Below are 17,108 nucleotides of genomic sequence, written 5' to 3' on the forward strand. Positions count from 1 at the left end.
GAAATTCAGCGGTCCCTGTGGTGGAATTTGAACCCGGTTCCCCAGAGTATTAGCCTGGCCCTCTGGATTACTAGCCCATTGACAATACCATTCACTGAGATCCTGAAGAGGCTTGACAGGGTCACCACTGTGAAGCTGTTTCTCCCATGATGTGGAGATGCCGGCGTTGGACTGGGGTGAGCACAGTAAGGAGTCTTACAACACCAGGTCCGAGGAAGGAGCAGTGCTCCGAAAGCTAGTGTTTGAAACAAACCTGTTGGACTTTAACCTGGTGTTGTAGGACTTCTTAGGATTCGGCCACCTGGCCCCTCGAGCCTGCTCCGCCATTCAATGAGATCATGGCTGATCTTGTGGACTCAGCTCCACTTTCCCGCCCGAACACCATAACCCTCTATTCCCCTATTCTTCAGAAAACTATTTATCTCAATCTTGAAACAGTCTCAAAGGAGACGGTGATTTAGGACTGAGATGAAAGGAAACTTCCTTACTCAGAGGGCTATGAATCTTTGGCTTTCTTGACCCCAGGGGGCTGTAGACGCTCCATCCTTGAACATATTTAAGGCTGAGACAAAGCGATTCTTGGTCTCTCGGAGAATCAAGAGACTGGCTGGATTTGAGGTCGACAATCAGCCATGTGATATGGAATGGTGCAGCAGGCTTGAGGAGGCCGTGTGGTTTACTCCCATTCCTATTCCTTGTCTACTTACATTCTTTATTGCTAATTAAAATAAATGTAAAGATATCTATATTCTCTGTCTTCCTCTCTCCTTTTTTTTAAATTTAGAGTACCCAATTCATTTTTTACAATTAAGGGGCAATTTAGCGCGGCCAATCCACCTACCCTGCACATCTTTGGGTTGTGGGGGCGAAACCCACGCAAACACGGGGAGAATGTGCAAACTCCACACGGACAGTGACCCAGAGCCGGGATCGAACCTGGGACCTCGGTGCGTGAGGCAGCAGTGCTAACCCACAGCGCCACCGTGCTGCCCTGTCTTTCTCTCTTAAGCACACGTTTCATTGCAATGGGCAAGATTTTCCAGTCATTCCTGCCAGCAGGACCTTCCGGTCCCACCGAAGGTGACCCCCCCCCCCACCCCCTCCCAACCCGGTGGCGGGTTCCATGTAAGCCCCCCCCACCCCCTCCCAACCCGGTGGCGGGTTCCATGTAAGAATTATTGAGGCAATGGCGGTGTGAGTATGTAAAGCAAATTCAAATTGAAAGACCTTAAAAAATAAGTTTTAAAAAAAGAATCCAGCACAGATTAGATGAGCCAAATGGTATCTTCTCTGATTTGGAACAAAGTTTAATCGTAACCTGCCGTCGAGCCAGGCTGGGTTCAGCTCACACAGTTCAGACCAGGCCAATATCTGAGCCTATCCTGGTGTGAACAGGGTTAGAATTTAATCACATTGTTGGTCAGGCAGTTCAGAAACTGGGGCTCCAGGGTTCTTGACCGTGTCATAGACTGTGAATGGTGTCTCAGTCTCCTTCGGAACCTGCAGAAAAAGTAGAAAAGTCTGATTAGTGAAAGAAAGAAATATTCTGTTTTTTATGGGACGGCATCGCTGACTAGGCCAGCATTTACTGTCTGTCTCTAATTGCCCTTCAGAAGGTGGTGGTGAGCTGCAATCTTGAATCGCTGCGGTCCCTGAGATGTAGGTACACCCACTGTGCTGTTAGGGAGGGAGTGCCAGGATTTTGCCCCAGCGACAGTGACGGAGCGGCGATATATTTCCACGTCAGGGTGGTGAGTGACTTGGAGGGGAACCTCCAGGTGGTGGGGTTCCCAGGTCTCTACTGCCCTTGTCCGTCTAGTTGGTAGAGGTCGTGGGTTTGGAAGGTGCTGACTGAGGAACCTTGGCGAGTTCCTGCAGTGCATCTTGTAGATGGTGCGCACGGCTGCCACAGTGCGTCGGTGGTGGAGGGAGTGAATGCTCTTTGGGGAGTCAGGAGGTGAGTTACTCGCCACAGGATGTCTAGCCTCTGACCTGCTCTTGTAGCCACAGTATTAATATGGCTAGTCCAGTTCAGTTTCTGGTCAATGGTAACCCCCAGGGTGTGAGGTGAGGGTCGGGAGGGGAGTGGTGGTGGTGGTGGTGGTGGGGGAATGGGAACTCAGTGAAGATAATGGCAATGAACGTCCCTCAATGCTGTTTAGGATGATGTTTGGCCCAGTGTCAGTGGACATCCTGATCGGGGTGATGTGTGTGCGCCTGCGAGAGGTTTGGGAGGTGTGTTTGCTAGTTTTGGTATTTCCACGCAACCTCTGCCATCGCCATTCTCACTGGTGGAGGTCACTTTGAAAAATGAGGCCGCTGATTGAATGCAGGGATCTTCCTGTGCGTGTTTGAAGGACTCGGTCCAGCATCTCGGGAACGGTGAGAAGATTCTCAGGAGATTGAGAGGGAATCAGTGATTCAGGGAATGTAGAGTCTCTGGGGGAGAAATGTGTGTCCCGTTTCCGTTTACCATCTCATTTCCTTCTGGGGGAGGGCGTCTCTCTTGATGTTTCTTCACTGGCTGCACAAAAGCATAAACGGTCTGTGACTCGCAGATACAATTCTGCCCGTTTCCCGGCTCATTCGAAACTTTGAAAGGGAAGAATACACAAGAGTGAGTGACATGGGGTTTGTCAATGTAACCACATTATACAGACCCCTGTTTTACAGTCCCAGTCTCCCCTGTACCACGTTCCCCAGCTCGCCCCTCATTCCCCTCACTCCTGCCCCACCACTGCTGTCCCCACCCTTCACTGCCATCTGCTTACACCAAATTCTTCCCCTCACTGCTGCCCCCTCCCCTCGCACCAAGACCTTCCCCTCACTCCCACCCCCTCACACCAGACCCTTCCCCTCACTCCCGCCCCCCTCACACCAGGCCCTTCCCCTCACTCCCGCCCCCCTCACACCAGGCTCTTCCCCTCACTCCCGCCCCCCTCACACCAGGCTCTTCCCCTCACTCCCGCCCCCTCACACCAGGCCCTTCCCCTCACTCCCACCCCATAACACCAGGCCCTTCCGCTCACTCCCACCCCCTCACACCAGGCCCGTCCCCTCATTCCCGCCTCCTCACACCAGGCCCTTCCCCTCACTCCCACCTCCTCACACCAGGCCCTTCCGCTCACTCCCACCCCCTCACACCAGGCCCTTCCCCTCACTGCTGTCCCCTCCCCTCGCACCAAGACCTTTCCCTCACTCCCACCCCCTCACACCAGGCCCTTCCGCTCACTCCCGCCCCCCTCACACAAGGCCCTTCCCCAGACTCCTGCCCCCCTCACACCAGATCTTTCCCTTCACTCCCGCCCCCCTCACACCAGGCCCTTCCCCTCACTCCTGCCTCCTCACACCAGGCCCTTCCCCTCACTCCCACCCCTTCACACCAGGCCCTTCCGCTCACTCCCGCCTCCTCACACCAGGCCCTTCCCCTCACTCCCGCCTCCTCACACCAGGCCCTTCCGCTCACTCCCGCCTCCTCACACCAGGCCCTTCCCCTCACTCCCACCCCTTCACACCAGGCCCTTCCCCTCACTCCCGCCTCCTCACACCAGGCCCTTCCCCTCACTCCCACCTCCTCACACCAGGCCCTTCCCCTCACTCCCGCCCCCTCACACCAAGCCCTCCACCTCACTCCCGCCCCTTCAAACCAGGCCCTTCCCCTCACTCCCACCTCCTCTCACCAGGCCCTTCCCTTCACTCCCGCCCAGCTCACACCAGGCCCTTCCCTTCACTCCCGCCCAGCTCACACCAGGCCCTTCCCTTCACTCCCGCCCTCCTCACACCAGGCCCTTCCCCTCATTCCTGCCCCCTCACACCGGGCCCTTCTCACACCCGCCCCCTCACAACAAGCCCTTCACCTCACTCCCACCCCCTCACACCCAGGCCCTTCTCCTCACTCCCGCCCCCTCACACCGAGCCCTCCTCCACTCTCCCGCCATCTCATACCAGGCCCTTCCCTTCACTCCCGCCCAGCTCACACCAGGCCCTTCCCTTCACTACCGCCCAGCTCACACCAGGCCCTTCCCTTCACTCCTGCCCCCTCACACCAGGCCCTTCCCCTCACTCCTGCCCCCTCACAACAAGCCCTTCCCCACAATCCCGCCCCCCTCATACCAGGCCCTTTCCTTCACTCCCACCCCCCCTCACACCAGGCCCTTTCCTCCACTCCCGCCCAGCACACACCAGGCCCTTCCCTTCCCTCCCGCCCCATCACACCAGGCCCTTCCCTTCACTCCCGCCCAGCTCACACAGGCCCTTCCCTTCACTCCCGCCCTCTCACACCAGGCCCTTCCCTTCACTCCAGCCCAGCTCACACATGGCCCTTTCCTTCACTCCCTCCAGCTCACACCAGTCCCTTCCCTTCACTCTTGCCCCCCTCACACCAGGCCCTTCCCTTTATTCCCACCCCCTCACACCAGGCCCTTCCCTTCACTCTCGCCCCCCTCACACCAGGCCCTTCCCATCACTCTCGCCCTCCTCACGCCAGGCCCATCCCTTTCCTCCCACCCCCTCACACCAGGCCCTTCCCTTCACTCCTGCCCCCCTCACACGAGGCCCTTCCCTTCATTCTCGCCCCCCTCACACCAGGCCCTTCCCTTCCCTCCCGCCCCCTCACAACAGGCCCTTCCCTTTACTCCCGCCCCCTCACACCAGGTCCTTCCCTTTACTTCCGCCTCCTCAGACCAAGCCCTTCCCTTTTCTCCCGCCCCCTCACACCAAGCCCTCCTCCTCTCTCCCGCGCCCTCACACCAGGCCCTCCTCCTCTCCTACGCCCCCTCACACCAGGCCCTTCCCTTCACTCCCGTCCCCCTCAACCAGGCCCTCCTCCTCTCTCGCGCCCCCTCACACCAGGCCCTTTCCTTCACTCCCGCGCAGCTCGCACCAGGCCTTTTCCCTTACTCCCGCCTCCCTCACACCAGGCCCCTCCTCTCAGACCAGACCCTTCCCCAGCACTACCACCCACTCACTCTTCCCATCAATTCTTCCCACTGTCCTCACTCCCACTCTTTCACCTCAGTACTGCCCCTCAATCGTGCTCCAACCTTTAATTCTCACCCAGTCCACACGCACAATTACATCATCTCAGTACTATGAGTCCCTCACACAACAGGGATGGGTTCCCCAAACTTGCCTCCTAACGTCAAGCGTCTTTTCTTTTTTGCATCTGTTATCCTCCAGATTATCAGTATAGAGGAGAGTGCGACGACGAGGGCTAATACCAACAGTATATAGAGCAAAGGTTTGTTCTGGGATGTTCCTGACTCTGCAAAAGGGAAAGATAGATTTTCCAATGACAATGTGATCTTCAAACAGAGAGACAGCAGCACACATTCCACTCTCCAGCCAGCTCCCTCACTGTTACTCAGTAACCCCTCTCCCCACAGCAACCTATGTTACTGACTATGGGTGTGAAATAATGGCCTAGTTGCACCCGACTTGGTGGCATGACGAGGTTGTTTAATCTCACGAGGGGCCACTCACGAGATTCCCGATACACTAAATGGCCAGTAAGATTCTCATGAGATGTCAAGATCTGGATCTCGCCCTTGTTGGGCGAGATTAATATTCGCATATTTAAGTCAGCCTTCGGGCTCATTTAAATATGTCTGCGCTGCATTCTCCTGGAGGCCGGGAATTAACCAGGGCACCGTTCAGGAACGTTTTTTATAACATGGGCCAGGTGTAATGGCACCTGGGGGAGGGGAGGGTCGCCCAGGCTCAGTACAGACTCCTGGGTAGTTGGACTCTGGGTCGGGTGGTACCCTCGCTGACGCCTGGGCATGTTGGCAGGGCTCGTGGCACTGCCAAGGTGTCCGGGTGGCAGTTCCAATGTGCTGGTCTGGCACTGGCCTGGTGACACTTCCAGGCTAGCAGCAGCACTGCCATGGTGCCAAGCTGGCAGTGCCCAGTGTAGTGATATGTTGACAGACATGTAACTAAAGGGCTAATCACAACACCTAGCTGTGGCACTACCACTCGAGGGCATTACAAAAGCCACTACATAAATGAGCTCCCAGACGTTCTTGCTCTCTTTCCATGCAGGAGTCCTCAGATAGCAGCAGTGTAGCAGAGTAAGATCACAGCCATGTGTAGCTTGGATACAGTTTGTACAGTCATTTGTCCTTATTTATTGCTAGAGTTAGTTCAGTGGAGTGTCAAACTCATTTATTAGTTTTATCGTTACTTAATAAATTCTTTCAGTTTACTTCGAAGACTCGAGTGTTCTTCAACATCATCTACAGTTAGTAATGACATATATTACTTAAACCCAGTAATATAACACCCAGGTGCCTGGTTTACCATACCAGGGTTTGGGCCTGGAGTGCCTTGCCTTTTGAGGTTGGGTGTGGGAGGCTTTTGGGCCCCGTAAGAGGTAGGTTGTGTGGGAGGCGGATCCGGAGCCCATGTGGGGATGCTGAGAGGGGGTCGAAAGATAGGGGTGGCACTTAAAAATGACATCCCGATCCCCAAATACTTTTCCTGCGATGACGAGCTGAGAAACAGCTCAGGAAAGGCCGAGAAACAGCTCGCTAAACAAGCCCAAAACTAGACTCATAGGCCGCTGGTGTACGTCATTCAAAAGAATTGAAATGACATGACTCCTCGATTACAAAGAATACGACTCAAACTTCGGAAATATGGGGCGAAATTCTCCCCCAACGGCGCGATGTCCGCCGACTGGCGCCAAACACGGTGCCAATCAGACGGGCATCGCGCCGGCCCAAAGGTGCAGAAGGCTCCGCATCTTTGGCGGCCTAGCCCCAACATTGAGGGGCTAGGCCGACGCCGGAGGGATTTCCGCCCCGCCAGCTGGCGGAAATGGCGTTTGTTGCCCCACCAGCTGGCGCGGAAATGCGGCGCATGCGCGGGAGCGTCAGCGGCCGCTGTCAGTTTCCCGGCGCATGCGCGGGAGCGCCAGCGGCCGCTGACAGGTTCCCGGCGCATGCGCAGGAGCGTCAGCAGCCGCTGTCAGTTTCCCGCGCATGCACAGTGGGGAGAGTCTCTTCCGCCTCCGCCATGGTGGAGGCCGTAGCGGAGGCGGAAGGGAAAGAGTGCCCCCACGGCACAGGCCCGCCCGCGGATCGGTGGGCCCCGATTGCGGGCCAGGCCACCGTGGGGGCACCCCCTGGGGTCAGATCGCCCCGCGCCCCCCCACCAGGACCCCGGAGCCCGCCCATGCCGCCTGGTCCCACCGGTAAATACCAGGTTTGATTTACGCCGGCGGGACAGGCAATTTCTGGGTGGGACTTCGGCCCATCTGGGCCGGAGAATCCAGCGGGGGGTCCCGCCAACCGGCGCGGCCCGATTCCCGCCCCTGCCCAATCTCCGGTACCGGAGACTTCGGCGGGGGCGGGATTCACGGCGGCCTAAGGCCATTCCCCGACTCGGCGGGGGGTCGGAGAATGACGCCCCACGATTTCAATCTTGTATATACGCCTGGCAAAGACCTAATCATTGCAGACGCATTGCCTCGTTCAGTCACTTCGCCAAGTGAACCACTAGAGATCATTTTCCTGTTAAATCATGTCCTATATCTCCATTGATTTTAATCCAGCTCCCTCACACTGTCACTCAGTAACCCCTCTCCGCCAGCACCCTGTGTTACTGACTGTATCTCTACTGATGTTAATCCAGCTCCCTCACACTGTCACTCAGTAACCCCTCTCCCCCAGCACCCTGTGTTACTGACTGTATCTCGACTGATGTTAATCCAGCTCCCTCACACTGTCACTCAGTAACCCCTTTCCCCCAGCACCCTGTGTTACTGACTGTATCTCTACTGATGTTAATCCAGCTCCCTCACACTGTCACTCAGTAACCCCTCTCCCCCCAGCACCCTGTGTTACTGACTGTATCTCTACTGATGTTAATCCAGCTCCCTCACACTGTCACTCAGTATCCAATCCCCCAGTGCCCTGAGTTACTGACTGTATCTCTACTGATGTTAATCCAGCTCCCTCACACTGTCACTCAGTAACCCCTCTCCCCAACACTCTGTTTTACTGACTGTATCTCTACTGATGTTAATCCAGCTCCCTCACACTGTCACTCAGTATCCAATCCCCCAGCACCTGGTGTTACTGACTGTATCTCTACTGATGTTAATCCAGCTCCTCACACTGTCACTCAGTGACCCCTCTCCCCCAGCACCCTGTGTTACTGACTGTGTCTCTACTGATGTTAATCCAGCTCCCTCACACTGTCACTCAGTAACCCCTCTCCCCCAGCACCCTGTGTTACTGACTGTGTCTCTACTGATGTTAATCCAGCTCCATCACACTGTCACTCAGTAAACCCTCTCCGCCAGCACCCTGTGTTACTGACTGTATCTCTACTGATGTTAATCCAGCTCCCTCACACTGTCACTCAGTAACCCCTCTCCCCCAGCACCCTGTGTTACTGACTGTATCTCTACTGATGTTAATCCAGGTCCCTCACACTGTCACTTAGTAACCCCTCTCCCCCAGCACCCTGTGTTACTGCCTGTATCTCTACTGATGTTAATCCAGGTCCCTCACACTGTCACTTAGTAACCCCTCTCGCCCAGCACCCTGTGTTACTGCCTGTATCTCTACTGATGTTAATCCAGCTCCCTCACACTGTCACTCAGTAACCCCTCTCCCCCAGCACCCTGTATTACTGACTGTATCTCTACTGATGTTAATCCAACTCCCTCACGCTGTCACTCAGTAACCCCTCTCCCCCAGCACCCTGTGTTACTGACTGTATCTCTACTGATGTTAATCCAACTCCCTCACGCTGTCACTCAGTAACCCCTCTCCCCCAGCACCCTGTATTACTGACTGTATCTCTACTGATGTTAATCCAGTTCCCTCACACTGTCACACAGTAACCCCTCTCCCCCAGCACCCTGTGTTACTGACTGTATCTCTACTGATGTTAATCCAGCTCCCTCATACTGTCACTCAGTAACCCCTCTCCCCCAGCACCCTGTTTTATTGACTGTATCTCTACTGATGTTAATCCAGCTCCCTCACACTGTCACACAGTAACCCCTCTCCCCCAGCACCCTGTGTTACTGACTGTATCTCTACTGATATTAATCCAGTTCACTAACACAATCATTCAAGAACCCCTCGTGCAGCGTCCTGATATGAACAGGATCTCAATCATTTTTATGACATCACGTTCGATTGTCCAATCAAATACTCTGGTGTTTGCGCAGCTTTGAGCAAATCACCATCTTGATGTAGTGAACAAAACCCTTTATCAACCTTTCATCGTGTTTCAGTAGAGTTCGGCGTGTGGGCATACCTTTTCTCTTTGCAGCAACGAAGAAATATAACAGAAGAGACAACCGGCGATGAGGATCGTGAGAGAAAAATCACTGAAAAGAAGATTTTTATCGACGCATTGTGGGACAGTACCGGGAGCAACAGAATATTTTCGGGATCGGACTCACACACGCAGCCATGTCAGGCGAAGCTGTGAGTAGAAGACTGACAGTCGGGGATGACTTTCTTGTGTTGAAGTGAGTGGGGTCTGGGCTGCAGTGATTGTGATTCACACGTGGTGAAGCTACACAAGCTGCCGGAAATGGGGTTGCGAAGTCTGCTGACTCTGCACGGGCCACCAGGTGGGGGAAATGTCAAAATGTAGTCATACAAAATGGGGAATAATTCCTAGTTGCTTGTGCCATGCAGTCGGAAGGGAGGAAGTGCAGGCCATAGGAACCGGGCTCCATAAATGGGGGGAACAACTGGTGTCATGGACACGTTGGATGAGGATAGATTCTAATTGTTTTTAATAGCTAATCACAAACCATAGAATTCCTACAGTGCAGAAGGAGATCATTTATCCCATCGAGTCTGCATCAACACTCTGATAAAACACCCAAACTAGGCCCACTCCCCCACCTTATCCCTGTATCCCCACCTAAGCTGCACATCTTTGGACACTGAGGGGCAATTTAACATGGCCAATCCACCAAATCTGCACATCTGCACACAGTGGGAGGGGCCACATCCGGAGTGAGGCACAGACGGAGTGGGAGTTAAACTTGGGAATTTGAACCAGAGTGGAAATTCAGTGCAGAGCGGGAAGAGACGTGGGGTGGGATTCTCCCAGCCCGGGGCCGGGCCGGAGAATCCCCGCAACCGGGCCACGCCGCCGGCACGCGATTCTCGGCCGAGTGAAGAATCGGCTCCATTGGCGCCGGCGCGTTTGGCGCAGCGCCGGTCGCGGGCCGCTGTATGCGGCCGGGCTGCCGATTCTCGGCCCGGGATGGGCCGAGCGGCCGCTCTAAAAAAGGAAGAGTTCCGCTGGAAAGGTTAAGCCATGGCAAGAGAACTCCAAGCCTTGGCTTGCTCCTCTTGCTCCATGTGGGAGCCGGGAACATTTCCAATGCCCGGGGCCAGCATGTGTGCAGGAAGTGTCACCAGCTACAGCTCCTGGAAACCCGGATTTTGGAGCTGGAGCGGCGGCTGGGGACACTGTGGAGCATCCATGAGGCGGAGAGTGTCACGGATAGCACGTATAGAGAGGTGGTCACACTGCAGGATCAGACTCCACGGGCAGGAAGGGAATGAGTGACCACTGGGCAGAGCAAGAGAACTAGGCAGGTAGTACAGAAAACTCCTGTGACCATTCCCCTGCAGAACAGATATACCGCTTTGGATACTGTTGAGGGAATAACCTCTCATGGGAAAGCAGCAACAGCCAAATTTGTTGCACCATGTTTGATTCTGCTTCAGATGGGAGGAATAAAAAGTCTGGGAATGCAATAGTTATAGGAGGATTCGATTGTAAGGGGAATAGATCGGTATTTCTGTGGCCGCAGACTCCACGATGGTATGTTGCCTCCCTTCTGTAAGGGTCAAAGATGTCTTGGAGCAATTACAGGACATTCTGGAGGGGGAGAGTGAATAGCCAGTGGCTGTGGTACACATTGGTACAAACAACATAGGTGAAAAATGGATGACGTCCTGAAAGCAGAATATAGGGAGTTAGGAAGAAAGGTGAGAAGACGGGCCTCGAAAGGTAGTGATCTCAGGATTACTACCAGTGCCATATGCCAGTCAGTGTAGAAATAGTAGGATGTATGGGATGGTGTGATGGGGAGGGTTTCAGATTTCTGGGGCATTGGGACCATTCTGGGGGAGGCAGGACCTGTACAAACTGAACAGGTTACACCTGGGTAGGACCGGGACTGACGTTCTTGGGGGGGCACATGCTAGAGCGGTTGGGGAGGGTTGGCAGGGGGAGTGGGAACCTATGTAAGGAGTCAGAGCAGGGGGAAATCAAGAACAAGAGAAAAAGACAGCAAGGAGAATAAGATAAGCGATAGGCAGGGAAATCAACGGCGTATCAGATGATAACACTGCAAAAAGTAGTAGGGACGGGACAAGGAACGTTAAAAGGACTAGCTTTAAGGTTTTGTACCTGAACGCATGGAGCATTCAAAATAAAATGGATGAATTAGTTGCGCAGGTATATGTAAAGGGTATGGTATGGTTGGGATTACGGAGACACGGCTCCAAGGTGACCAAGGATGGGAACTAAACAATGAGGGCTATTCAGTTTTTAGGAAGGACAGACAGAAAGAAAAAAGTGGTGGAGTTGCATTGTTGATTGAAGAAGATATTGATACAGTATTGAGGAAAGATATTAGACCAGGTGATGTGGATCCTGACTGGGTCGAGTTTAGAAACATCAAGGCACAAAAAACATTTGTAGGGATGATATACAGACCATCAAACTGCAGTGGTAATGTTGGGAATCGCATTAGACATGAAATCAGTGATGCATGTGATAAAGGAACATCCGTGATTATGGGTAACTTTAATCTGTATATGGATTGGATGACTCAAATTAGTCACAGTACAATAGAAGAGGAATTTCTGGAGTGTAAACGGGATTGTTTTCTGGGCTAATATGTTGAGGAACCAACAAGGGAACTGGCCATCTTGGACTGATTTTTGGGCGCCCACAGGATCACCGCCGCGCGATTCCCCGGGCCCCGATGGGCCGAGTGCCCGCCGAGGTTGGCCAAGTCCCGCCGGCGTGGGTTACTCAGGTCCCACGGCGGAACCTGGAAGGAGTGTCTGCGGGGGCCGTTCTGGAGGGGGGGGCGGAGGGATCCGACCCGGGGGAGGGCCTCCACGGTGGCCTGGCCCGCGATCGGGGCCTACCGATCGATGGGTGGGCTGGTTCCGTGGTGGCCTATGTTCCTCCGCACTGGGCCCCTGTAGGGCTCCCCCATATTGCCCGGGGGCGGCGCAGAGACGGGAACCCCCATGCATGCGATGAATCACGGCGGCTGTTCCGCGCATGCGCGAACCGGCGCCGACCATGCCGCGCCGGCTGGAGCTACATGGTGCCCGCCAAAGTGGTTGGCGCCGCTTTTCACGCCGGCTTCGGAACTTGGTCGCGGGATTGGAGAATCCCGGCCCAGATATACTATACCTACAGGATCCCAATTATCCACTTGGCTTGTTACATCTTCGAAGAATTTGAGCATTGAATCCCTACAATACAGAATGAAACCATTTGGCCCATCAAGTCTGCACCGACCCTTCGAAAGACCACCCAGCTAGGCCCAATATCACCGCACTACTCCTGTAACCCCACCCTAAGGAGCAATTTAGCATGGCCAATACACATAGCCTGCACACCTTTAGACAGATTTTCAAAGTGGGGGTCGCGACCCGCGGGTGGGTCGTGGGATGTAAAACGGGTCGCCAAAAGGTCTCTAAAACTGATCCCCGAGGATCGCCTGACCTTCTTTCCCATTTTCTCCCTGGGTGAATTCTGGCTACAGTGCAATGTGTGGCCACATGAGGCTGATGTAGAGGCCGGTGCTGTGGACCTTCTGCCTCCATGGGTCACTCTTATAGCCACCGCCACCAACACAGGCTCCAGCAGCCACACCCGTTTCTGCAGCAGCGGATCAGCCAGGTTGGTCAGCACCTGCAACTGACGAGTTTAAAGGGAAAAAAAATCAACCATCTTTAAATTTATTTCCTACAGATACGTCTCCTGCACAACGTTATTCTCCAGCAGTGCTTCGCTCTCTTCTTTTTCCAGGCCTCCACCCACACCCAGAACAACTGGAATCTGTATCCACAAGCACCCCAGACAGTAACTCCTAGCCAGAGTACTCCCTGACACAGGATCTAACTCCAGCAGATAATTCCTGTGTCTCCTGTGGGGATCTCCTCACCTTTCAATTGCTCCATTGTCACAAAGCTGGGGCGACATTCTCCGACCCCCCGCCGGGTCGGAGAATCGCCGGGGGCTGGCGTGAATCCCGCCCCCGCTGGTTGCCGAAGTCTCCGGCACCGGATATTTGGCGGGGGCGGGAATCGCGTCGCGCCGGTTGGCGGGCCCCCCCGCTCGATTCTCCGGCCCGGATGGGCCGAAGTCCCGCCGATAAATTGCCTGTCCCGCCGGCGTAAATTAAATCACCTACCTTACCGGCGGGACAAGGCGGCGTGGGCGGGCTCCGGGGTCCTGGGGGGTGCCCCCACAGTGGCCTGGCCCGCGATCGGGGCCCACCGATCCGCGGGCGGGCCTGTGCCGTGGGGGCACTCTTTCCCTTCTGCCTCCCCCACGGTCTCCACCATGGCGGAGGCTGAAGAGACTCCCTCCACTGCGCATGCGCGGGAAACTGTCAGCAGCCGCTGACGCTCCCGCGCATGCGCCGCCCGGAGATGTCATTTCCGCGCCAGCTGGCGGGGCAACAAAGGCCGTTTCCGCCAGCTAGCGGGGCGGAAATTCCTCCGGCGTCGGCCTAGCCCCTCAATGTTGGGGCTCGGCCCCCAAAGACGCGGAGCATTCCGCACCTTTGGGGCGGCGCGATGCCCGTCTGATTGGCGCCGTTTTGGGCGCCAGTCGGCGGACATCGCGCCGTTTCCTGAGAATTTCGCCCCTGATTTATGTTTGCCACATTCTGAACTTGGCTCTGGAGTGACAAGTGTGAGTTTGGGAACTCCATCCATCCCAGACAGAGGGGGGTGGGGGGGGAAATCCATCTGTTTAAGTTCAGCTCATAGGCAGCACGGAGTCAACGATCACAGAAAGAGACCGAATTCAGGGTGAACGTTCTGAATTGGATTCATGTTTAATGTCTGCCACTGTTACCATTGTCAATTAATCTTGAATTTCTCTTACCATTAACATTGTCAGTGTTGGTTCAATTTCTGTGATAGTTAATCTTGTTGATGTCTGTTGAGGTTACTCTTAACCTTTTCAATCAGATCTATGTTCAAAGTTATGCTGTGTGTGTATAAGGGGTTTAATGTATATTTAAAATGGGGAGCCGCTCTCCGCTCACATTCTGAGATCAGTCGCTCTCTCAGTGAGGCTTACTTTGCGATCAATGGTGAGTCTCCTCCCTTCCCAATCAGTCCAAAATCCAGATGTGTTTCCAAACATTTCCTGATTCCCCCTTCAAAAACCTCAGGAGTCTGCGATCAAACGTCTCGCACGCTGATCTCCAAGTTATTTGGATCTCCAAATAACAAAAAGAAATAGTAAATATATTTTCATTTACAATTTTTTTACATTTAATAATACAGAAGTGCCAACAATGATTGTGATCTTTTGAAAAGTAACGACGGAGAATCTTTTGCGAACGTGGCATGGGTCGCGAGAGGTGGCCATTTTGTAAAAATGGGTCGCCGGAAATGAAGTTTGAAAAACACTGCTTTAGACTACGGGAGGAGCACCCGGAGGAAACCCACAGAAACACGGGGAGAACATGCAAACTCCCGAGGTCGGAAACAAATACGGGTCCCTGGCGCTGTAATGCAACGGTGCTAACTACTGTGCCACCTTGCTGCCCTATGGAGTTCTACTGTGCGGAATCCGTGTAATAATTCCTCCGTGCGTACACGGTAGAGTCCATAGAATCCGTGGAATCCCTACAGTGCAGAAGGAGGCCATTTGGCCTATCGAGTCTGCACCGACCCTCCGAAAGAGCACCCTACATGGCCCCCTGCACTTTCCCTGCCAACCCCGTAACCTACACATCTTGGGATACTAAGAGGAAATGTTAACATGGCCAATCCACCTAATCTGCACATCTTTGGGAGGAAACTGGAGCACCCGGAGGAAACCCACTCAGACGCGGGGAGAATGTGCAAGCTCGACACAGTCACCCAATGCCGGTCCATGGCGCTGCGAGGCAGCTGTGCTAACCACTGTGCCACCGTTATGCCCCTTACCTTGGCAAAACTGCATGAGGGACCTCCTGGTGTGGTGAGGATGAAGGAATTGGCACGCAGTTATTTTGGGTGGCCAGGATTAGACGCTCAACTTGAAGAGAAAGTTTGGCAATGGCAAGGAACACTCCACCATTACATCAGTGGGAACGGCCAACTCAGCCACGGCAGAGAATACACATCAACTGTCCCACTGGAGAGTCGGAGAGTCACATGTTCTTCGTGATTTTGGACTCGCACTCGAAAGAACGACGACTGAGCAGACCATTGAAGAACTAGACAAAATATTCACAAGATTTGGAACCTGGAGCAGATTGTCAGTGATAATGGTACGCAGTTTACTTCAAAGGAGTTTGAGGACTACTTGAAAAAAACAGTATACACCATGTCAAGTCAGCTCCATATCATTCAGCAGCGAATGGGTTGGCCAAACATTCTGTAAAATCATGAAAGCATTTTATGAAAGCATCAAAGGATCAGGGAACTTTAGCAGGAAGAGAAAACAAGATTTGAATTTCTTATCCGAACACTGTTCATGTTACCCGCAAAGTTCACCGGCAATGCTGTTTTTCAAGAGGAAACTACGAACAGTTTGATTTGTTAACTCCACCTGATACTTCAGAGATTGTGAAGTGACAAGAACAAACACAAATTGCTTGGAAGGAGAAGATCTCGAGAAGATGATTATTTAACCAGGGGGAGAGAAAGAGAGGGAGAGAAAGAGAGAGCAAGAGAGAGAGAGGGAACTTGCTACAAATTACATCACCAAGTAATGTGTACCAGCCAGGGCAACACAGGTGGAGAAGGTAGTCAAGAAGGCATACGGCATGCTTGCCTTCATTGGCCGGGGCATTGGGTATAAGAATTGGCAAGTCATGTTGCAGCTGTATAGAACCTTAGTTAGGCCACACTTGGTGAGTATAGTATTCAATTCTGGTCACCACACTACCAGAAGGATGTGCAGTAAAGCTCCCTTTCCACTGTTCCCATCAAACAGCCCCAGGACAGGTACAGCACAGGGTTAGATACAGAGTAATGCTCCCTCTACACTGTCTCCATCAAACACTCCCAGGACAGGTACAGCACGGGGTTAGATACAGAGTAAAGCTCCCTCTACACTGTCCCCATCAAACACTCCTAGGACAGATACAGCACGGGGTTAGATACAGAGTAATGCTCCCTCTACACTGTCTCCATCAATCACTCCCAGGACAGGTACAGCACGGGGTTAGATACAGAGAAAAGCTCCCTCTACACTGTCCCCATCAAACACTCCTAGGACAGATACAGCACAGGGCTAGATACAGAATAAAGCTCCCCCTCCACTTTCCTCATCAAACACGCCCAGGACAGGTACAGCACAGGGTTAGATGCAGAGTAAAGCTCCCTCCAAACTGTCCCCATCAAACACTCCCAGGACAGGTACAGCACGGGGTTAGATACAGAGTAAAGCTCCCTCTACACTGACCTCATCAAACACTCCCAGGGCAGGCACAGCACGGGGATAGATACAGAGTAAAGCTCCCCCTACACTGTCCTCATCAAACACTCCCAGGAAAGGTACAGCACGGGATTAGAGACAGAGTAAAGCTCCCACTACACTGTCTCCATCAAACACTCCCAGGACAGGTACAGCACGGGGTTAGATACAGAGTAAAGCTCCCTCCCCACTGTCCCCATCAAACACTCCCAGGACAGGTACGGCACGGGGTTAGATACAGAGTAAAGCTCCCTCTACACTGTCCCAATCAAACACTCCTAGGACAGGTACAGCACGGGGTTAGATACAGAGTAAAGCTCCATCTACACTGTCCACATCAAACACTCCCAGGACAGGTACAGCACGGGGCTAGATACAGAGTAAAGCTCCAACTACACTGTCTCCATCAAACACTCCGAGGACAGGTTCACCACGGGGTTAGA

At 53.6% G+C, this 17,108-nt stretch overlaps 1 protein-coding gene across 1 annotated transcript in view; it reads right to left on the reverse strand.

Annotated features, from left to right (window-relative positions):
• Window positions 1-1,160: 1,160 nt before the first annotated feature.
• The window catches only part of LOC140411400 (SLAM family member 5-like), a 198,876-nt gene continuing 182,928 nt past the window's right edge, over window positions 1,161-17,108 (reverse strand). Inside the window, exons 5-7 of the mRNA XM_072500508.1 lie at window positions 5,132-5,263; window positions 2,474-2,592; window positions 1,161-1,500 (exon numbers count right to left, since the gene is read on the reverse strand). Of these exons, the coding sequence (XP_072356609.1) occupies window positions 1,405-1,500; window positions 2,474-2,592; window positions 5,132-5,263 (347 nt within the window). The 3' untranslated portion in view covers window positions 1,161-1,404. The remainder of the gene's footprint in view (window positions 1,501-2,473; window positions 2,593-5,131; window positions 5,264-17,108) is intronic.

This window comes from Scyliorhinus torazame, chromosome 4 (assembly GCF_047496885.1).
Source record: "Scyliorhinus torazame isolate Kashiwa2021f chromosome 4, sScyTor2.1, whole genome shotgun sequence".
In the NCBI taxonomy this organism is placed as follows: domain Eukaryota; kingdom Metazoa; phylum Chordata; class Chondrichthyes; order Carcharhiniformes; family Scyliorhinidae; genus Scyliorhinus; species Scyliorhinus torazame.